Genomic DNA, 24,542 nt, shown 5'->3' on the forward strand with positions numbered 1-24,542 from the left:
AACACCTTCTCAATTAAAAAAAAAAAAAGCCACAAATGTCTTATGTGCATCTTGCACAATAAATAAGAATTTCTACCACAGTAATTCATTCTCTTCTTTGGTATACAAATATATAAGTATGAGCTACTTATGTTTTAACATCCCTTTTTTGACTAAAATAATCAGCAGCTTTAAACAGATAAAAAAAATAAGCACACATTTGCACACAATCTTGAAACAGTCTGAACAGGGAAAGTCAGCGTAAAAGCCCTTCTTCCCCACTAGATGACAGCATTGTACTACTACAGAAAAAAAAAGGCTACACTCATTTTTTTTTATTGTACCGTCCTCTTACGCCAAACTCACTGTCATTTTTGCATAGCATCAGCAACAACATCCACCCCTGCTTGCAATATATTATTAACAAAATAAATTTATATTACATTTTTTTTCAATTGATAAAGCAATATAATTAAATCTGAACACAAACTGGCAACATAAAATAATAAAACCAAAACAAAAAGAAACTGAAGCAAAATAGAGGTCTTTAAAACGACAGTGGAATAGTCAGAAAACCCGTTTCTCCTATTTAGTTTTTTTTTTTCTTTTTCATTTTAAAGTTTGGTTTCAGGTTTGAGCTTTAAGTGCTCCTGCTCTCCTCTGCATGATGAGGAAAACTGGTCATGAATAAAATGACAGAAAGACCAGGTGCTTCCTCTCTCATTCCCTGATTCGTCTGTCACCATATTTGATCTGCGTGCAAGACTCTTCCTCTTCTCCATCTTCCTCATCCTCCTCCTCCTCATCCTCCTCTTCCCACATTATGTTTGTGAGAGAGGCACTGCTCTCCCGCTCTTCCATACTAGCAGCCCTGTGGTGGCCCTCCATGGCCCTCCACAGAATGCTGGGATAGCTAACCCCACCTGAGTCCAGCAGGGCTGGTCTACATGGAGCTGCTCCTGGGTTGTCCTGCTGGAACAAGAGCTGGCCAGCAGAGGAGCAGACTGATGTTGGAGGCAGTCGGAGTGTACCATGCTGCAGCTGGTCTGGAGGGGATGAGTGCTCCTCAGGCACTTTCCGTGGCCTGCGTGTGCGGAACTCCAGGCAGCTGTGTCCCTTGCGGTGGCGCTGGAGATGGTCCTCGCGGGCAAAGGCCTTGTGGCACAGTGGGCACTCATAGGGGCGGTCACCGCTGTGCAAAGACAGGTGGTTCTTAAGATCGTACGAGTGCAGGAAGCGGGCAGGGCAGCTAGGGCAGGGATATGGGCGTTCACCAGTGTGCTTCCTCATGTGGATCTTAAGCTTATCATTCCTGCCAGAAATGAGAGGAGCAATCTTGTAAAATTTTGTCACTTTGTCAGTGGTCTTCAATATATAGTCTGTAATTTAGTCCTGTACATTTTTCCTGACTTCATAACTCTCCCATTTAATTTTAGAACAGCTTTGTTAAGTGAATCAGTGGTTCACAATCTGAACATCACATGAGTGTGCAAAAGTTTGTCTGCTCTAATGTGCACAGTGGTTTGTCAAAATACAAATTTGCAAATAATCAATAAAATTAAAATATATTTATCTGGATACACCTGTATTTAAAATGATTTAACCTCCATTTTTGTGTTTTTTTTATTGATTTAAATCTGCTGCCAGGGATGTAAATAGTGAAAATATTTACTAAACTATCAGTTGTAAAAGATGTCTGGAAACCACTGAATTAGACAAGTAGTTCAGGTGTATCAGATACATTTAAAATCACAAATATCTAACTAAGCACTAGTTTTTCTTTACATTAAATTAATTTTTTGCTCCTGATCAATTTAACATAACCAAGGTTTAACATTGGTAATCTTAAAGTATTGTTACATGAGGCCAATCAAGTGCATTTGTTGCAGACCATGTATAGACCTATCAAATTAACAACTAGGCTAAACATCTGCTATTACATATATTTAATCACAAATTAACAACAGCAGCAACTTTTTTTCTCCCATAATTATTTACTGGCTCTATCAGTGCTGGAAAGTAAAGGCTAGAATGTGCTTGTTCACAGTCACTTAAACAGAGCCACAACATATTTTGAAACCATTCGCAATTAACGCAGCAATTAAAACTACAATTGAAACAGTTAGCTTCCATTTAGCTGCCAGTACATCTGATTCACGTAACGGCTTAGGTGTTGTGCTAAGTAATGGAAAGGAGGAGGGGTCTTCCTATGCACTTACTCTAAGACTGACGTGTTAAACTAGTCAGATCTCCTTACACTTCCTACTTATACATACCTTGTGAACCGGACTCCACAGGCCATGCACTGGAAGGGCTTCTCTCCTGTGTGCGTTCTCATATGGCGTGGAAGCTTTCCCGCACCATGGATGATCTTCTGGCACACGGGACACTGCTGCGGTGTCTGAGATTTCCTCTTTCTGCCACCACCTACTGACCGCCCTGCTTCAGCTTGCACAGTAAGATCAAAAGGAAGAGAACTAACTGGCCGTTCACCCCTTGACTCCTCCTCCTCTTCCTCTGAGGGCACGTCTTCTTGCGGCTGCTGGCGGTCTCCTCCTCCATTTAACACAAGCCCCTGCTGACCGCCTCTGGTTGCTCCATTTTGTGGATGTTCCTGCTGCTTTGGGCTGGTGGGTAATTCATATTCAGACAAGGGGTGTCTGATTGGCTCGGGAGTTTGCGTGTTTCTCCAGGCCTTAGCTACATTGCGACGGTCCTGTTTTCTGCGTGACTGCGCTCGATAGCCATCCTCATCCACAGGACGTGGAGCCTCCTTACCTGCCTCACCCGCCTCACCCAGGATGTGGCGGCAGGCATCAGCCACACACTGGATCCCAAGCAGCTGGGCTCCCTCCATTACCTCCCGCATACCTGAGCTACGGATGGTAAGTGTGGCTGTATAGGCAAACTCCAGGAGGGCGTCCAAAGCATCTGGTGATACACAGTCTAGCTGGCACACACTGCATCCTGTGCCTACGCTTCCCTCTGTGCCGTCCGCACCCTCCTCTGCCCCAAAGAGCCGGCGGAAGTAAAGGCTAACAGCAGCCATGACTGATCGGTGTGTGGGATATCGGGCACCACGTGACGTCAACGTGAGGTCACAAAGCAGACCGGAGCGCCGCTGTGCATTGAGGCGGGACAGGAGCTCGCTGCTATGCTCCGGGAAGGGGATCCCAATTAGGCCGTCCTCTCCTGGAGACATCGCCACCTGCAGGGAACAGAAAACAATTTCTTGATGAAAATAGCGGTCTTAAAAACTGCCTTTAAAGCTTCATTTCAGATATTGAAGGGTTTGTTTTATAGTTAGAGCTAGTCACTACGACTTATTAAAACAGCTTTACATGAATTTGACTTGTAAAGGCTCTAATTAGCATGAATGCTGACAAAATACGAATCAAATAAAGTTTTGTTTACATTATTTTTACTAATATAATGAAAAAGTCTAATACTGTACATAATAGGACATGTTTATTAAAATAGTTACGATCTTTCTATCTAATAAGAAAAAAAGTCTGTGATTCTGGTACCCAAAGATAAATTAATAATGATCTGACCGTTAATATACTAAATATATGTACAGTGTGTATATTACAAAATGAAGCAAACAGTAAACAAATAAATATATATAAAAATAATAATGTTAAATTAAATATGCTTCACAGTATCAAAATACATAATAGTTTAACTTTAGGACTTATGTATAGAAATTAAAGTGTAAATTACAGACAGATGTTAATAAAAATTATGCAGCGTTGGCGATTAATGTCAATTGTGGTTTCACTGACAGACATGCATGAAAATTATGTCATAACTCTGACACTTGCTGAAAGGAAACATACAAAAAGGAGGTGTGAAATTTTGACCGCTGTAGACCTGCATAGATCTGTGTTTGAAGGGTAAAAGTATTGGATAGGAGGCATGGAGAGGCTAGCAGGCTAAGATAAGTGACTGGAAGTAAATAAAAAATAGCTGAGTTCAGAATTACTTCATTATATATGATTCGGAACTAAGCAGAACATGTGTGTCAGAAACAAAGACGCACATAAATTTGATTGTGATGGAGAAGGATGTGTGTGTAGGTGGGACAATGCTTGACAAGAGCAGAGAAACTGCAGCATCGGAGAAAAACTTAACATTAAATTTTCCACTCCACAGTTATGCTCTAATCAGTCAGATCACCCAAACACGCCACACACAGGGGGAAATGCTGTGTGGATAACAATTCGGATAGAATCAAACAATGTTAATTCTTCAATGACTGTATAAGGAGCATGTCTGGCTGAGGCTTGCTGCAATTCATTTCTCTACATGCACAAACTCGTCAGAATCACAAAGAGGAATAAATATTACACATACATAAATAGGGTTCAAGCCTTCCAAGAAAATGAATGGTCTGCATATACCACTCACAATGATAGACCTTGCTCATTTTATAGTAGGCCTGTCATGATAACTTTTTATTTTATAGACCAGAAAAAATATTATGGTTATACATTGTACGATAGGTCGAGAACATAATTATCATGACAGGCCTAGTTCTTAGTAATTACTAAACATTTCTTAAAAAATGATGGTGAATAATAAGCTTAAACTAATTATGAAACTAATAGACTAATAATGATAATGAATAAAATAATGAATTTACCGAAATCAAAGATCTAAACTAAATACATCCTGCTCCAAACTCCCTTTGCCATCAACATCCAGTTCCAGTGAGATATGGGGGGGGGGCAAAACCGTAGTTACTAAGGAGTGATGAATTAAAGTCTTCTAGATCTTAGAAGGTGAAAGGTTTAAAGTGCAAAGATGGCATATACAGTGCTAATTTGCATGAACTGTTATGCTGCCGCTTGTTTTGATCTGATGGAGCATCTCCTCATCCGACCCCCCCACCCCCTCCAGTTCTGCAGAAGTGCACACACACCTGAGCCCGGAACTTTCCACCAACAACCAACCACCACTCCACTTCCCCTTAGCAACCCGCAGCCTCTCTCCAGCCCATAATACTGCAGCACGGAGCCACTCAACAACACCTGAATAACCTGCTCCAAAACACACACACCCTTGCACACTCTCTACGAATGAGTTTTCTTAGGAACAGGTGTGGCATCTTGGCGCTTCTGCCAGTGTTACACAAGAAAAACAGACACTCAGGGCAGAAGAGCTTTGTTCTATGTCCCAGGTACGGACACAAAGTTCCTATAATCTGCACAGGGTCTAGAACAGAGACACAATCTGAAAGCACATTTCACCCCTAAGCACAAAGTTAACACGCGCACTTGTTTGCTCATTTTTTTTATATAGCACTTTTCACAAAGCGGCTTAACCAAAATGTGATTGCAGGACAGAGAACAGGGCCATATTGTGACATTTCATCTGAACCTTATTTCTGAATTTCATTATTTTCAGAAACATTAAGAACACATCAAGTGATTTTTCAAAGCAGTTTCCTTTTTGTGCAAACTGATGAATCAATTTAAGTTCTACAAGTAGCGAAACCATACTGGCCAGTCCACATGGTTGATCTACAGATCACTCTCTCGATTTCACACACACACACACACACACACACACACACACACACACACACACACACATACACACATACACACATACACACATACACACACACACACAAAATCATACTCTACCATCCTGCCGGTCATAGACAATCGTGGCGCTGGGGACGGGAGCCTTGCTGAAACGTGTGCCATGGCATCCGTCTTCGGCGTCCTCTCTTTTCCTCCCCACGAACAGTTTTCTCTATTTTTTGGGGGTTAACCTGCTTTTCTTGTTCTTCTGTTCCCGTTACTTTGAACGTTTTCGGGGTTGCTCACCCTCCGATGGGGATCGCCAACTTGCTCTTTCTCTTTTTTGTCTTTCTCTTTGTTCTTCCTGTCTTCTGAAAAGAGATGTTTGACGAAGAATAGCGAAGATGGAGTGAGAGATACCCCTCCCCCTCGCCTACGACTCCCTCGTTCCAAGCCCATCGGCTCGTTTCGAAGCGATCACAAAGTTTCCGAAAAACAAAATCCCTCGACCTCCACAATGACGTGCATTTGATACATGAAGCAGGAAACGCCTTTCATGACAATGTAAAATGCAGCCCAGTTTTGAAATCTGCCATCTATTAAAGAAACCTCTGAAGAAACCTACAAAAAAGGTAATTTAATGCAGTTTGGATTTTTGCACCACAAGTGAAACAAAAAAAATCAGCATCTACTCAGAGCTGAAGAAGACAAGTCTGCTGCAGAACAAATCTTCATAACTCTTGCTGACCATGCATCCTAAACCAAGAATTATCAACCCTCGTCCTGGAGGGCTGGTGTCCAGTGTAGTTCACTCATCAGTTAACTGCAAGGTTTAGGCGGTGTGTTGGAGCAGAGAAATCAACAAATTGTGCTGAACTCCATTAAACTAGCCTCAGAACTGGATGACTCATGATTTAAGTTCATTAACAAGAAATCAAAGCAGGGCTTCTAGCTGGACCCACTGTCCACATCAACACAGCATAACCTCATAGCGTACTGTAAATAAATTATTGCACCTCTAATCCACACCCTCATTTATTTCTATCCATTTTATCTATTTATTTTAATTAAGATGTGTTTGACATCACATGTAACAGAATACCATTACCATACAAAAACAATTATTTACCATTTAAATTCCTCAATCCCTGCACCAACAAATGCAGAAAAACCTTTAAACAACCTAAAAAAGAACTAGCACAGGAATGCACAGTGACAAAGCCTATTGTCTATTCCCCAACCTACATAAATGCATTATCTATTAACAATTTTAGTACTACCAAATTTAACATTCCTCTGACACTTTTGCAACAGTAGATATAATAAAACCTAGAAACATAAATATCACCTAAACAAACTCTTAATAAGAGGTCTCTTGTCTAATTTAAGTTCAAGTTATGTTTAGTTGAATTAGAAAAATAATTAATAAATAAAATTTTTAAGTACTAATGTAAAAATGCAAACTTCGCTTTCAGTTGTGCATTAGCTTTCGATTATTGCATTGCCTAATTTAATTTAAATAACTGGATTAAGTGCCTTATCACGTGTAAGTTTTAGTTACATTTACTGACATTAAGTACAGAATATTGAAAAACGTAGTTTGTGCATTTAAACCAATCAATAGTTGACTTGTGTAATCTTTGTTAATTTAAGGGCTAGTTAGGGGTGGGGGTAAAATATCAATCGATTTCCTAGATGTTTGCTATAACTGAAAACAACATAATGATAACTGGTCACAAAAAAACAGAACCGGACACATAACAGAGACGAAAGATGAGCAACAAATATGACCAGCACAAAATAAGTGTTGCCTGGCTTAGTCCAGAGCATGTTAGTGTTTCAGCCTAATGCGCATCAGTGCTATCAGTGTGTCCTGGTCAGATATATCTTAATATTCTTACTACTGTGGTGCTTCTGGCCAAGGAGCTGCTTCGGTTAGTGGGTCTCCTGGGCCAGAAGCTCCGCCAACACCTACCTCAGCTATTTTCCGCCACTCAAACATCTAAATCTCTGCTCTTTGGTTTCTAATTTGCTTCTCATTTTACTTATATAGTGCACTTTATTTTTACTGTATTTTTTTTCTAAACATTGTTTTAATGAATGGCTGTTTCAAACAAATTATGTCCTTGTGGTCACTCTGGGAACCAATTTCTGTGTGTATTTAAAGCAGTAAGAAGCATTAATTATGAATGCATATATTTCTATTACATAATTTGTATAATAATTTATTCATGTGCAGATTAAAACACAGATCAACCAAAACATTAAAACCACCTCTACATATACAGTGGTCAGCCATAACATTATAATCACCTTCTTGATTTTGCTTTTCTTTTTGTTTATTAATTAAATAATTTAAATAACTATTTACTATTTTTTCAAGTAATAGAAATAGTGAAATAGAATTATGGATCCTCACAGTGAATCCATCAGTATAAAAATTATCTTTTTGGAGATGAGGATAGTAATGCACAAACAAATGCAATTAGCTTTTTATTCTCAGCACCTCCTTCTTAAAAACAGCTTAGCAGTTAAGCAATTTGTGTTTAAAATATAATTCTGTTTGATCCAGACAAACATAGAAGGTAGATGTTTCTGAAGAACTTCTAAATTGCAAAAAGGTCTACATTTATATTCATATATCTTTTATTGTTTTTTTGAAAGATGTATCTCAGTCTGGCAAACTCTCACAGTAAGTTACTTACATGCTTCAAAATTATGGCCACCAAGAGGGAGATTAAAACAATAATGGGGAGTATTATAAACACAACAATCTGTAACCGATGTAAAATACTGAACATAACTAACTAATGGAAAATGTATAAACTGTTTTTATAGTTTACAATACTTCTTTAGGGTATATATTTGTCCACTTTCTGTGACAATTAGCAGAGAACACTGTAATAAGAGTATAAGGAGGTGACCAGAAGCATGCATCAGTTGTTCCTGTAACTATCAAGGCAGTACTGAACATAATATGGGAGTGAATTTTGGGTCACACAAAGACATACAGATCAGAAGTCTTAAGATTATTAAAAATACATTTTTATAAACATGATCAAAACTCAGATGCCTTAGTACTAAAATAAATGAAGCAAGCACTTACAAAAACATAAAACATTTTTTTTAATAATTATTACTCTTGTGTAAGTTTGTGCTTCACTCCCTTCTATGTATTAGAATCATGATGTTCTTTAACTGAAATTTTAATATAATTGCCTCTGAGACACACATGCAAATGAGTGAAATCTTCTTATTGAGAAACTGAGAACACACCTACACTAAGGATACTGCACTAGTCTCCTATAATTAACCAATTTGTACTCAGTAGCAAGTACAGTAAAGAGAAAATGGCTCAACGCTGACAAGAAGCACCCACTCACACCCTCACACCATCTCTCTGTGTCTAAACCTTTTTGACTCTTTGTCTTTTCTCAATTTCTCTTAGTCACCATCTTCCTGCTCATTTTATGGCCTGTTATGTTAAACTTTTTCAGACTCAACTCACTCACTTACTCTTCTCTCAAACAATAATAAAGACTAAGATAAGAGCTAAGATATTTCTTTATTAGTCCCACGGCCAGGAATTTTTCAATTTACAGGTAAATTTAGATGGGAAGCAACCATTTTTTTTTAAATATGTGAAATGTCTAAAGGTCCAAATATTCTAATAAAGTCTTGGGTAGTGAACTGCAGGAAAGGTTATAAGCAAAAAGAGCAAAAAATAATATAGATTAATATATACTAATTGGCATGTTACAATAAATATGTTATTGACACATAATGCAATATATATAAAAGGACAGGGTCTCAATGTGTACCTCCTACATATTGCCAATTATATTTTTAACAAGAAAGGCTTATTAACATGAATAAGTCTGTATGTAAACTGTAGTATTTAAATCTTATTTATATTACAATTCCATTGTCTAATTATTCCTAACAGTTTAAAGTTTATTAATGAAGATGTTAAGCAGCTGATGTATAGATCGGCTGCTTTTTCTAAATGCTGCTTCAGAGTGAAAAGCAGTAAAACAGAGAAATGTTAAAAAATGAATCTGTGATTCAAATGTTCATTCTCTGTGGGTAAAACTTAAATGGCTGTTAACCAGAACAAACATTTATGTTGAAAAACTTCCGGATGTTAAATTTAAAGTGATAGGTTGGATTCACAGGAAAGAGCAGAATAATTCAGAAAAGAACATGTTTCTGTTTGCCTCAGAACGGATCCTTTCCTCCTACTCCTCTCGTAACAGATCACCTCTCCTCCCCCCGGCTGAAAATATGGTTTCCTCATCCCTCATACTTGCAGATTTATGACTGAAAACTAAAAACTTCTCTCCACAATTAAGCTTATTAGGCAGATGATATGAAGCCTCTAATCTAAAAGCCTCAAAAAGGAGGGGCATAGTGTCCCTTAAAAAAATATCAAAAACCAATTACAATCTAAAAGAGCAAATTAGGCACCTGGCTTACACTGGCTGAGGCAGTGCACATGTATCATTGTGAAATCATATCTAAAGGGCAGATTGATGGATGCAAGAGAGTCTAGGGAATTTCATTTGAAATTTCATAACATAAGAAGGTTGACAATTGTGTGATTTTCCATTTTTTTCTACCTCACTTTAAAAACCTGATGTTTTAATGAAAATATAATGCAATGACCTTTAGGATCTTTAGTTCTTTAGTTGGTCTGTTCTTTAAAAAACTACATTCTATAGTTATCCCCCCACACTTCTTTTATTATGGCATGTTCTCCTTCCTTTTATGTTCTTAACACAACTTTTATAATATATTCATGAGTAAGTTCAGCTACAATTAAAAGATATGGATTAACAAGAAACATTTAAGAAGGACTAAAGTTATGTAATTGCTTATTCATGACCATACAGTACACAAAATTACATATTAAATATTTAGAATAAAAAAAAAATATTTCCATGATCAATAATAATAAACAATTTGGAAGGCTTATACACAAAAAAACAAAAAACAAACAATAGTTTGTGTGTGCGATTCTTTAGTGTGCTGTCAGCATCCGGTGCACCTTACACACACACACACACGCACACACATGCACACACAAACACACACACGGCTCAAGTAGCCGAGCTGTTCCAAAGCCGTTATAAGGAGGTCATCAGACATGTGACCACACAGAAATTACACCTCTTACACATCACATGTATTCATACCAGACTGACCAGTTCTGCCTAAAACAGAGAAAAAAACACCCAAAACACACTGAGAAAAACTGAAACACTTACCATCTACTTAAAGCTCTTTTTACAAACCAGCAATACAGCACTACTACAAAAACACTGTACCCAACACACACACACACAATGTTTCAGTTTCCCCAAATGTACAGCGGTAAGCCTTAAAATGGAAATTAAGAGTCATGCTTCCCTGGTCAGATTGCGCGCTGTTCATTCTGTCCTCTGACTTTCATACTACTAGTCTTCTGCCTTTTCCTCCTCAGCAATAGTGGATTTGGGACTTGTGTAATGTGTGTGTGCATGTATGTGTGAGAGTGTATGTGTGAGAGTGTGCGTGTGTGTATGTGGTGGGAACCAGGTTTTTTTAAGTGGGGCTTAGAAGCTGCACAAGGAAGGATTCTCATACACGTACAGTACAATACAAAGACACAAGCGTGCGCACACACACCAAAACTCAAAACTACTGGAGAGACACATTTACAAATGTGTGTGACTATAAACACTCAACAGTGTATTTACTTACACGCACACACAGGGGAGCATTTGAATTTCAGTTATTGGAAATTCTAGGGTGTTTCAACACACTTCCAAACCAATATCAGTACTGTGGCTATTTGCATCCTTAGAAAAGATAAAGTTGGTTAGAACTCACACAGATGAAAAAAATGTAACTGTATTGAAGAACAAAAATTCACAGCAGCAGTAACTGCTACACAATTCCTACAATTAAAATATGAAGACTCAAAAACATTTTTCTGAAAGTCGTAAAGAGGTGCTAAATTTGTTTTCTACAGATCATGATTAACAAATTATTTTGTCAAATTCTCCGTTTCATTTCTAACAAAATTTGTTCCTCTTGTGACTAGGGTTTAAATAGTTCATGCAGTCATATTAATGTATTAAACAACAATTATTAAATAACTAATTGCATATCTAACTGCTGAATTTTGAGACTTCACAGTAAGTTGAATAATCTGCTCAAGAAATGTAACAGAAATAAAGGTTAGATATTTACACCTTGGACTGCAACACAGACTGCACTGTGTGAGCGAAAGTAGGACATAGCTTTAGTTATGTGCAGCTGCTGCCAAGAACTTTACATTATTCAGCACCACCGTAGGTTTGCTGAAGTGCTGGTCTGCAACAGTGTGAGTTTGTGAGTTTTTGCCGTTTAGGGTTAGGATTATTCTGCTACTGTATCGTGTTGGATGGACCACAAGGCCAACACATTTAGTCTGCATGTTTTTGTATAACTGATATTTTTTTTTACATTAAGGGATTCTTCAATTTAAATGATTTATATGCAAAATAAGCAAAATGCTGAAACTGATTTTAGAAATGGTCACAATAACAATCGCCAGTGAAAGAGAAAATCTTAGACTGCATATGTTCCAACTTTTCATCTCTGTGCCCACAGAATTTAGGTAATTATTTACTTTTCCAGATGATCAGAAATACTACAAAAAAACACAGCATACAAAATGATACAAACTGTAATGACACAATGATGTACTCATTCTATAACTATTTTAAAAATGTTCATTTTAGAGCTGCTAATTTACAAGTGATAATTCAGTTCTCATACTGTTTTATTAGAATCAGTAGAAATAGTGCAGAAAATCTGTTAGTAACATCATGGTTAAATACAAAGAACTGGAGATTTTTTTTAAATTAGTCAGTTAGGAGAAAACGAAACCTCCCAACAGTTTTATTTAAGACTGTAATATATATACATTGGAGCTGACATATAATAGATGAGAGGTTAAAGACAATAAGAACCTCACACTTTTACATAACGAAGGGGGAGCAAAAGAAATCAAAGAAAGATGCTAAAAGGGGTCTGAGATTTGAGGAACAATCCCACAACCCAAAAATAGAAGACACACTGCCTCTCTTTTACTAAATACAGCTGAGTTCTTCGAAAACACACAAGAAAGGGCAAAGGTGGGAGGGGAAAAAGAGGGTGTATGTCAAAGTGGCAAAGAGATTGCAAGAGATAACAAGGGGGAGAGAACATACAGGTAAATCAAGTCTATAAAAACTCCAAATCTGAGGTGGGTGGGTGAAAAATGGGGGCTGGGAAGGGAGAAGAGGGAGAGAAAGAGGTGGGGGTTAGCATGAACAGATAGAAATGGGGTAAGAGTGGGAGAGACAGGAAGTTGCATTGCACACAGGTACACATGTAGGCAGACACATGGAGTGTTAATTCTGGTAAAGATTTCAGGGGAATCATTTCAATCTGGAGTCTAAATCAGATTTAAACAAACAAAACAAAACAACACAACACAAAAAGAAAGAAAAGCAGCAGTGTTGTAGATGAATGAGGAGTTGCAGGGTCTCTGCTACCCCACAAGCCTTTTGAGGCTGTTTGGCCATATAATTTACATGTGCAAGCATTCAGATTAAATTACACATTAAATCCTAAGTGGTGCTCCAGTTAAATTATACTTTGATATATATATATATATATATATATATATATATATATATATATATATATATATATATATATATATATATATATATATATATGTGCTGTCAACTTAAATGCAATAACGCACGTGTGTATTAAAACTTCAATGCCTTTTTTATGCAAATGAATAGTTTGGGCAAAACTTCCTCCTGTAATTCACTCACTGACGAGATACACAGTCACAAAAATACACGCAACATACACACAGACAGTCACACACAGTCAGACAGACACACACACACACACACAAGATACACACACGAGATATACACTCACACACGAGATGTGATATACATGATACGTGTTATATATGTGATACACACACACAAACACAAACACGAGACACACACACGCGATACAAACACTCACGATACACACACACACACACACACACACATGCGAGATACACACACACACACAAGAAACACACACACACACACGAGATTCACACACACAAGATTGACACACACGAGATACACACGCACACACGGGATACACACACGAGATACACACACGCACACACGAGATACACACACGCACACACAAGATACACACACGCACACACGAGATACACACGCACACACACGAGATACACACACGATACACACAAGATACACACGCACACACACAAGATACACACGCACAAACACAACATACACAAAACATACACACACACACACACACACACAAGATACACACACACACACACAAGATACACACACACACACACACACCAGATATACACACACACGAGATATACACACACACACGAGATATACACACACACGAGATATACACACACACGAGATATACACACACACGAGATATACACACACACGAGATATACACACACACGAGATATACACACACACAAGATATACACACACACAAACACGATACACACACACACGATACACACACACGCTACACACGAGAGACACACACACACACACACACGAGACACACACACACGAGACACAGACAGACACACAAACAGACAGACACACACAATCAGACAAACACACACAGACACAGAAAGACAGGAGTCACACACACACACACACAACACACCTTTAATGCTTCAGCATTAGAATAGAATTGGTATTGAGTTTATTTATAAAACTCTGTGGTTAATAATAAAAGTCGATTGTTTAAGCAGCGTTAAAACTTCCACTAGAAAGTATAAGCTGATTCCATAAGGATTCAACAAAATGATCTTCCTTTTTCTTTTTTTACATATTGCATTAATGAGGTCTTAAAATCAATTTACTTGTAGACTGTAGTCCACCTTTTTCTGTGCATACTTATACTCCTTACAATCTGTCCTGCAAATGGTCAGAACCTCACCGCACCATCACAGACCAGCACCACTGTGTCTGATCTAATTGTAAGAGCACAACACACTAACACATCCCCACCATGCCAGTGTCATTGCAGTGCTGTGAATGACTCACCACCCAAATAATACATGTTCTCTGGTGGTACTGTGGGGTTTCGGCCATTGAAGAATTGTAAAAGGAGGCAATAAACAGATGAAGAGTCTGTTTAAAAAAGTGCACCATTGTTAGGATTGGGTCTTTTTCACTCCATGTTAAGTTGTTTTTCCACTGATGTGCAAATATTTTTCTTGTGCTACATTAATGCAAATACACATTTCTAGTACACATCACGTTTAGCATTTAAGAAAAATGTAATACTCAATTTCAGGTTAAAAAATTTAAATATTAACATATTAAGAGAACTATACTTTATTAGGGTTTATAATTATTTTGCTTATAATGGAGTGCAAGCGCACATGCACACACACAAGCCCCCTTATAATAATAATTTAAATAGTAATCAGTTTAACTTACCCTAAAAAAAGTTTTAGTTTAATTAATAAAAAAAATACATTAAGATTACTGCCAATATTTCAAAACTAAGCAGTAACTTTTGCTCACGCTGAGAGAGAGAGAGAGAGAGAGAGAGAGAGAAATAGTGTGTGTTTGTGTGTAAGGTGTTAGCCCTTCAACTGCATCTGGTCAGCACTTTCATGTCTACCCTCAAGTGTATGTAAAAACTCAACCAAGTCTGCGTTTCGAAGCATAGAGCACTCTGTGTGAGAGAGCAAGATTGTGTTACTACCCTATAAGGGAGGGTCCTCACAGTTTTGAGTTGTGTGTGGTTGTGAGATGTTGCAAAACCAACTGATCCTCATCAATTTCCTGTTTCTCCACTCTTTCTCTATGTTGTTCTTGTTCTCTGACGACCTCTTAGATAAGGGAGTGATAAAGTCACAGACCAAAAAAGAGAAAAAACAGCATGAAAGAGAGAGAGACAGAAAGAGACACAAGGGGGAGAGAGAGAAAGTGTATGTAAGAAAAGAGCAAAACAGAGCCCGAATGAGAGAAAATAAGGCATAATCTGCAGTTCACATGTTGACAAAACAATATCTGCATGATCTTAATAGGAAAAAACATTCACACTCAGGCTTTAGTTTAGCTGCTACAACTGTTTTCAACTGAGAGTTATCTGTTTTACACTTAGCATAAGGTGAAAATGATAAAAGAATTGTATGTATATGTTATGTAGAACACTTTAAAACTAAGCTTAAATGCCACCATGTAGGGAAAAATAAAAGAAATGTCAGAAACCTGAGCTTTAACATCTATACTCTCACCCAAAGAGGTGTAGCTGCTGAGCTTGATCACACATTCTGTAAGACCCTCATTATTCAAAAGAGGAATCTTGTGATCTTTGTGCTGATCAAGCCTACTATCCCTCACCATCCAAAGATCCAGATGACCGCAAGCATGGTGTATGTGTGCATGTGCTGGCGCATGTGTTGACGTCTGTCTGCTGCTCGGTTGTCAATATGACTGAAACTTGAATCAGAAAAAGGAAATGCCAGTCCACTTCCTCTAGCAGGACAGACAGTGCAGACAGTTTAAAAGCCGAACACTGCATTTTTCCCACTGCCCCCCCACAGTCTCTCTCTTCCCCCTCTGCCGCAGCCTGAAACTGAAACTCCTAAAGTGTGATCAGGGGGAATTTGACATGGGTCCCTATGCCCTGATTAAAAGACTTACAGGAATGTGTGTGTGGGGGTATGTGTGCATGTGTGTGGGTAACTGTGTTACAGTGCGGTTCAGGGTCTTTTTAGAGGAAGAGAAAAAACAAACAATCATATGGTCATGACATAAATGTCAGATTGCTCTATCATGCGCGTGCACCCTGTCTCTCAAATAATATACATAATGATTGAAAATGTACAATGTTCAGCATAAAAAAATGTCATTTGTCTAATCTTAAAGTGATTTTTCAGTAAACCCATGAACAGCTACTAAGAGCACTTAAATACTATAAAAAATCTACAATATGATGCTCCTTAAGAACACCCCCACATCAGCTCAGGACTATCAGAAATGTCAAAATTCACTCATCCTACACACACACAGGCTTCAAGAGTTCTTACCTAAAGCCCATAAACTTACGGCTGGATGAGTCTGTGCTTTTGTTTCTCCTCCAGCTCTTACCTGGCTGGAAGTAAAGGATGTTGTGTAAACTGACGAGCTAAGCTGACTAGGGCTGCATGACAGACAAAATATCATAATGCAATTATATTCCTATGTACTGAAGTTGCTGACTTCCAATTTAAACATCCATAAATAAAATAATTTAATGTAATGTACTTAAACCCTGGCCAGTATTATCAGTATTATAACAACAACAAAAAAACAAACAAAGCTGAGACTAATACCAGGGAACAAGAATAGCTGTGGAACTGATACAGATATAATTATATGAATGTGCTTTATAGACGCATCAAGTAAACACGGCAAAAGCACATAGGTTATTTCTGGTGAACAGCTAAACACACAGGATGGCCATAATAATTCTCAACATAACACACACTTTGTTAAACCAGAAATTTTATAATTATAGTGCAAGTGTATGTTCTTATTATGTAAATATCACTTTGATGTAAATTTGGAAGCTACTGTCTAGGTCATAATATGGATAAATATTGTAGCATCACATGTTGTAAAACTGTGTTGAATACATTATCATTTACAAAACATGCTGCATGCCCTAAAACAAATGGAAAAGGAAAAGATTTACATTCATACAAGCACTTTTGACATGTTTAATTAAGAATATCAAATGAGACTACTATACTACTATAAATATAGTGATGAAAGTAAAAATGATCTCTTAATATAAAACTAAAGGCAGAGCTGAGATTTATTTGAATAGAGTTGTTTAATTATTTTTCTAAATAACAACACTAATGATCCTCTGTGATGAACAGTAAGAACAAGGGGAGGGTGGATCAGTAAGAAATGAGAGAACAAGAGCTAGTGTTTTTAAAATCACGACTAATGCACCTTCATATGAATGTAAAGACGATATGACAGGACCTTGTATGCACACTACCTTTATTAGTCAATTTAAATTGATTTCGATTTGAAAGGTAAGGTTTACATTCAGAAATGTAACTGTTAATATCTGTCTGTAATGTGAAAAAAAATGGTCCTTAAAACATGCATTCCCAAAATAATATTTATATGCGAGTTGCTGTTTTTGTTTTGCATTGCTGTTGGTAAATAAAACGGTCTCTTTTGGGTGTTTGGGTTATTGTGAAGGAACATATACTTATACTTCATTGTTAATTATGAAACAACAGAATTTAAGCATATACTCTTTTGCATATATACTTTTTGTATACACTGCTGGATGAAAAGAGACAGATTCTGACGGAATGTGGCTTAGGACAGGTGCTAGCTGAGGACAACACTATGCATAAGCATACAGGCAAATGTCATGAGATCTATTTATCCTTTCATGTCACATGCCCACAATTTGGATACATATCACATATGAAAGTGACTCAAATGTGGAATAAAAAGATTTGCTGTGTACAAAAACTCAAAAAACATACATAACTTAACTGTACGATATACACTTATATGTTTGAAGAAACCCCTTCTAAGAAATGCAAGGAACTACTTAAGTTGCACCAACTGACAAAACTAATAAAATTACTTTTTAATATTCTTGAATTCTGTTTTTTTTTTTTTGTGTAATGAGTCAAGAACCGCATAGGCACAAAAAGAGGCCTGACACAATAATAAAAGTATTGACTTACAATATATGGATATAACTGTAATTTAGTTTTGTTTTTGTTTTATATAACTGTAATTTAGTTTTGTTTTTGTTTTATCAAGAAGAGTCTTAAATGTTAATAAGCTGGTATGTGTATTTAATGTGTGACAGGCCCTGTTATTGTGATTATCCTGAAATCTATAGGTTGTAAAGACAAGATATTTGCAAATATTAAGCTGTGCAGACAAAAAATAGCCTTCTGTGACGGCAGACAGGAAGAGAGTATGACGCTTTAGGGTTGCCATTGGTTAGGAGACTCACGCAATTGGCTCTAAACTCACACTCACAGCATAGTTGCTATACATTTCTCATGCATTTCTCATGACTCATTGTTCACTGCAGAAACAACTCCTGAAAGAATCTCAATACTTATAACAGTTATTTTGAATTTTCCTAGACCATATACCACCCATAATCCAACGTTAATATTTTAGTGCAGGCAACAACATTTTTTGCCATCTGGCGTCTCACCAGCGGTAACCGTGAGAACACCAACTTATAAACTTTCCAACTGCTAAGTTACAGTTTTACTGTACATTTATTACATGCCATAATAACTCGTGTTCCTGAAGGTACCTGAAGGTAGAGTGGACCAACGGGTTCAGGACTAAACAAACCGTTGATAACTAAAAATAACGTTACCATAACTAGCTACACTAGTTAGATAGTCAAAGTAGTTAGTTGGCTACGCAGCTTGCTACAATTAATCAATTAAACACTAGTTAGTCCGCCACTCTGCTTTAAACGTAAAAAACAAGGCTAACTTACCGTTTTCATGTAATCCTACCTCTGCACGTATCAAACTCCGCATGGACTGCCTTAGCCTGGCTGGCAAAACTTTAAGCAAACTAACGTTAATCCTACATTTAGGTTCCAAGGACACGAAAAATTAACATGAGGTAGAATTATTTGATTAACAAAACGCATAAACCTAATGACACTCTGCTGAAAGGAATATAAAAGAGCAATTTCATTACAATTGTGAGAATTAACGTAACTTTAATACGCAAATTTAACGAAGTTGCTCTGCTGTGGGGCTTCAGGTGACCGTTGGTTCAGCTGACCGTTTAATTTTGAATTTGAATTTTAAATGATTGCACGCGCGGGTCGTCACCGCCGCAGCAGCGGATAGATAGCGTCCAGGGCGCTAGAATAAAAACCTCAACCACTACTCACCCTACCTTCATTTAGATAAAGCCCAGTTACAACTGCTCAGCTAATCCATTTAGACTCACGCACAGTCATAACAATATGCTACTTTTTTTTTTTTTTTTTTTTTTACAAAGTTGCTACGTTATCCTAATCCTGCACGGTTTGCGTTTTATCAAAAAACATCTCATGCATTGTCACGACCTTACTATCACTTTTAATCATCTATTTCTTGACATATACAGTTCTGAAAAAAATTAAGAGACCACTTCAGTTTATGAATACGTTTGTCTGATTTTGCTATTTAAAGGTATATGTTTAAGTAAAATAAACATTGCTGTTTTATTCTATAAACTAGACATTTCTCCCAAATTCCAAATGATTTCTAATTCTAAATTGTCATTTAGAGCATTTATTTGCAAAAAATGGGAAATGGCAGAAATAACAAAAAACGATGCAGAGCTTTCAGACCTCAAATAATGCAACGAAAACAAGTTCATAATTAAAAAGTTTAAGAGTTTTCAGAAATCTATATTTGGTAGAATAAACCTGGTTTTTAATCACAGTTTTCATCCATCTTGGCATGTTCTCCTCCACCAGTCTTACACACTGTTTTTGGATAACTTTATGCCACTCCTTGTTCAAAACTTCAAGCAGTTCAGCTTGGTTTGATATTGCAGAGGTTTTCAATTTGGTAAAATTAAAGAAACTCATAATTTGTGCATTCTATGTGGTCTCTGGTAATTTTTTCAGAAGCTGTCTTTTTCCATCACATATATTTTAAACCATTTCAACACTGTGACAATGCTCTGGGCACTTAAGAAATAACTGTGTTTGCTGGGTAATTTGTCCATTAGCATCAGTTCCAGAAACAGCTCTAAAACACAAATGAAACTGCTGTTAACATATGAAACGTCTTTCTGTTTTTTCAGCAGGAACCACAAAAAGAACTACTAAACAAATTTTTAAGGAAAAAAAGCTTAAGGCGAAATGTGAGATGAGTGCTACTCTGTCACATAGACTGTTCTTATATACATACAGTCTAAGCGTAGTTATGTCATATCCCCATTACTCCCAGTACAATTGACACCTCTAGTGACCTGCACCTACAATTGCAGTTAACATCCAAATGTTGCAATGAGGCAAAAATGCAAAACATCCACTAAACCATCTAATATAATGTTCTGATGTAAAAATGCTATTTTTATCCAAACACATGCGTGTACCCATCTTCAGTTAATGTATTTTAATGTCAGAAGGTAACATCTCAAGAATCAGGCAACATATGTGCTACTATCTGCACCTCCAACCTCTGTCAACAATTATGCACGAAAGTTTCTCTTACACCTCAAAAACATTAAGTATAAAGACTTTGCAAAAACTCCCTGTTAAGGCCAGTCCGTCAGTGTGCCACATGATCAAGTTAAGAAAGGCACTTCCTACTCTGGCCAAAGTAAGATCTGCTGTGCAGTCTTATGGTACACTCTTAATCAAATAAATGTAGCCACCCATACACACACAGCAGTGGAAAGAACCTCTTTAAAAAAATCACAGTGTAATTAATTATATGACGCCTGGCATACAGGCACTGCTCCAAACACGCAGCCTCTCTGTAAGTGAGTTACAGATTTCTGGCCGTGAGGGAACCGTGAGAACAGCGTGAGCTCCAGGTGACTAAATTACACAGGTAATTACGTTACCATGGCAGTGACGTCAGGAGGGGGATGGTGGCAAGCAGGTTTGGGATATCAGAGAACAGCAGCTCTGCTGTCTGTCCCACAGGCAGAAAGACCTCCGAGAGGTCAGGCCATATTTCTCCAGTTGACACTTGTGAGTGTCATTGGTTAGTTGACCCCTGTGTGATACACAAGTGATGCACATGATGCAAACTTGGTACATACATAATTGTGACTTTGGATGTAAAACTTGAATAATCTTAAAACAAAAAAACTATTAATGATTTTTACTATTAGGTCACTATGTCTAATGTTACATGTCAGGTACAGGGATAAAGCAGGTTCAGCACAGGGCTGTGAAGCAGTGGTACTATGTTGGAGACTAGAACTTAGCTCTTGCTAAATAAAAAAGAGGAGGGGGGAATTTATTTTAACGCCCTTAATTTCAGAAGAAACTTTTGAAACTTTGAAAGAGAAGCAGTTTGCAAACATTTACACATACAGTATAACTGGCATGAAAGCAAGTATGACAAGAAATAACAGCCAAATCTAGTCACAGTACTTGGTCTGAGCCTCATGGTGAGAGCCACAGGTGAGCACCCTGAGCCGCAGGTGAGGGCCGTGGGTTGCAATCCCTCCCTGAGCCTGTCGAGCTGGTTGAGCTGGTCCACTCAGCTCTTCTGGGAGAGTCAGCAACACATTTAGATGAAAAGGAAGTAGCACCTCAACCTGCTCCTCAACGGCCAAGCGAGCAGCAGGCTGAACCATACTGACCTGAACTGAATCACTTTATTAAGTAATGTAGAGTGAGACAGCACTCAGAATCTCTGTCAACATTAAGTTACAACACACACTGTGTGCCCAGACATGGCTTAGAAAGCCCACACGCCTGTGTCTACACACTCACACACATTACACATACATGTCTGTATACAGTATAAACAGAAACACACAGCACGGCATGTTAAATTCTGAGCCGTGATCAATGTTCACTGGTAATGCTGCATAATTTCTACTGGCCTGATGAAGTACTGACATGTTGTGCTAATGCTTTATCGGTATTTTGTTATCCAAATATAATTTTTAAATAACAGAGTACAGCGCAACTCACAAGACGTCAGAGTGGTAATGATTACTTTTTTTATTCAAGGGATTTTCCTTAATTTCTTACACTTTGTAACAACCAAAAAGGTTGTGCAATTAATGTGTCTTGTGCAAATCAGTAAATTACCATATGAAAGTTATAGAAATTTCATGCAATTATTTCTTATTGACTGTCATTAAAATATATAATCTAATCTGCTTGTTATCATCCAAACTTCAGCAATACCTCACTAATGGAGACTTGATAATAAAGAACCATCCTGGCATTATCTCAAAAAATGACTTTTTAAGACTGTTCTGATTGCCTTTTACGGTACAGACTGAAACACTCTTAATGACTTTAGAAGGAAAGGGCAGACCCATGCCATCACAAAAAGTATTTATTTTAAAGGGGTAGTTTTGCAGCTTAGTTTCCATTTATAAATACTATCTTGACTGAAAAGAAAACAATAGACCAGTCCTATATTACATCAAGCACAATGATTTTAAACACAAAGTATCAGAACAACAGTTTCAGTGTCAAAATGGTCAGAACTCCATATAAATTGCGTAAACAGCAAGAGAGAATGTTTGTTTACTACATGGATGGACAATATTTCAATATATATGTATATGTATATATATATATATATATATATATATACACACACACACACACACACACACACACACACACATATATATATATATTGCAGGTACAGATATTTTTTGTGGGTGTTCGTTGTAGCTTTTCTGTGGATTTTATTTTGCTAGTTTGAAAACAGGGAAATATAAGATGAAATAAGGGTGATTTGTGACATAAGGTAAAATGTGACACTTTAGCTAAACATGGTTTATTTTTAGGCAAGAAGGAAAATTAGCGTTTTGTGTAAACACAAAACTGAAAAAAATATTTTCAGTAGTATATTTGTTTGGTTATTCTTTTTCCATCAAAAAACTCAAACTCTCCCAATCACATTTAATTAACTCCATCATATCAACTGAAATTACAACATACATTGTGATAAACATTTTGGCAATATTGTCCAGCCCTACCTAAGTTATTTAGCTGAAACAAACTTGAATCATCCAAATTCAAAACCCAGACATATTGGGTAAACTGGCCAGGTTTTGAGGCGCTTTTATTGCAGACCATTGGCAACCTGGAACCGGACCCTCAGCATGACCCCGAGTCGGACAGCCGGTGACACAGCAACTTCAGCAGGGTGAAGCTGAGTCCCATTAAACCCTCACTGTGTATAAAACTTTGATGAAGAGGGGCAGAGAGCCTTCAGTAAAGCTAAAGAGAAGCCTGTGTGGAAGGAAGCCGGTCACTCTCTAGCTGCAGTAGATCAGTAGCTCTGAGTACATGAGTGCCTTTCTCTCTCTCTCTCTCTCTCACTATCTATCTATATCTCTCTCCCGAAGCTGCCTCACCTGTCCTCAGGTAACCGCACCGCGTGACACGGCGAGAGCAGCAGCGACCTTCAGCAGAAGCAGCAGCAAGACACACACACACACACACACACACACACACACACACACACACACACACACACACACACACACACACACACACACAAACACACACACACATATATATACATCTACACACTCAGAGAGAGAGAGGGGGAGGGAGCGGATAAGTGTGGGTAAAGCTCGCGCAGTGCTCCGTATCTGTCCCGAACCGGCGAGTTTTGCTCGAATATACTCCAACGACACACAGACAGACCGACACACACACACTGTCAAACATTACTCACACAGACCCCAACAGTCGCCCACTCTCTCGTGCCTACCTGTCTGTCGGTGTGTCTGTCTCGCTCTGCCTCTCTCTCCTCTTCACCTGTCGCTATGCGTCCCACCTGTCCGCTCGCGCTTCCGGTACACTGCCGCCCCGCGAGCGCCCCTCCGTCACCTTTCCGCGACTCCGCTTCCGCTCACGGACGATTCCCACCCACACGCGCACGCATACACACACACACACACACACACACACGCGCGCGCGCGCGCGCGCTCCATCCTAACCCCACCCACGCCATCCTTCACCCTCCCTCCCACATACACAACCCACTCACACACCCCCACAACCACCCCACCCCTCTCACCCCCCCCTCCTCAATCTTCCTCCTTCTTCTCTATTAAAGTCAGGAAGCGGTTTGTCCTACTTACTACTGCTCACTTTTCCCCACCTGTATTCCGCAGAGCCCCGCCCTCTGCGCCAGGATTGGCTGATAGTTCGCACTGACAACAAGCCCACCATTCACTAACAGGTATGGATCCTCCG

The 24,542-nt window shown here is 38.2% G+C and overlaps 1 protein-coding gene across 4 annotated transcripts; it reads right to left on the reverse strand.

Moving 5' to 3' along the window:
* Positions 1 to 299: 299 nt before the first annotated feature.
* Positions 300 to 24,235, reverse strand: zbtb7b (zinc finger and BTB domain containing 7B). 4 transcript variants are annotated; one of them, XM_007256901.4, is made up of 3 exons: positions 24,055 to 24,235; positions 2,256 to 3,187; positions 300 to 1,291 (listed from the first exon to the last, which is right to left on the reverse strand). In XM_007256901.4, exons 2-3 carry the CDS (start codon positions 3,179 to 3,181, stop codon positions 700 to 702), a joined length of 1,518 nt encoding a protein of 505 aa, XP_007256963.2. In that variant the 5' UTR covers positions 3,182 to 3,187; positions 24,055 to 24,235; the 3' UTR covers positions 300 to 699. The 4 variants fall into 4 exon arrangements, with proteins under 4 accessions (XP_007256963.2, XP_022529554.1, XP_022529556.1 ...); XM_022673833.2 differs by lacking the exon at positions 24,055 to 24,235 and adding an exon at positions 19,135 to 20,391; XM_022673835.2 differs by lacking the exon at positions 24,055 to 24,235 and adding an exon at positions 19,116 to 20,384.
* Between the last annotated feature and the right edge of the window lie 307 nt (positions 24,236 to 24,542).

Source organism: Astyanax mexicanus, chromosome 6, assembly GCF_023375975.1.
Source record: "Astyanax mexicanus isolate ESR-SI-001 chromosome 6, AstMex3_surface, whole genome shotgun sequence".
In the NCBI taxonomy this organism is placed as follows: Eukaryota; Metazoa; Chordata; class Actinopteri; order Characiformes; family Acestrorhamphidae; genus Astyanax; species Astyanax mexicanus.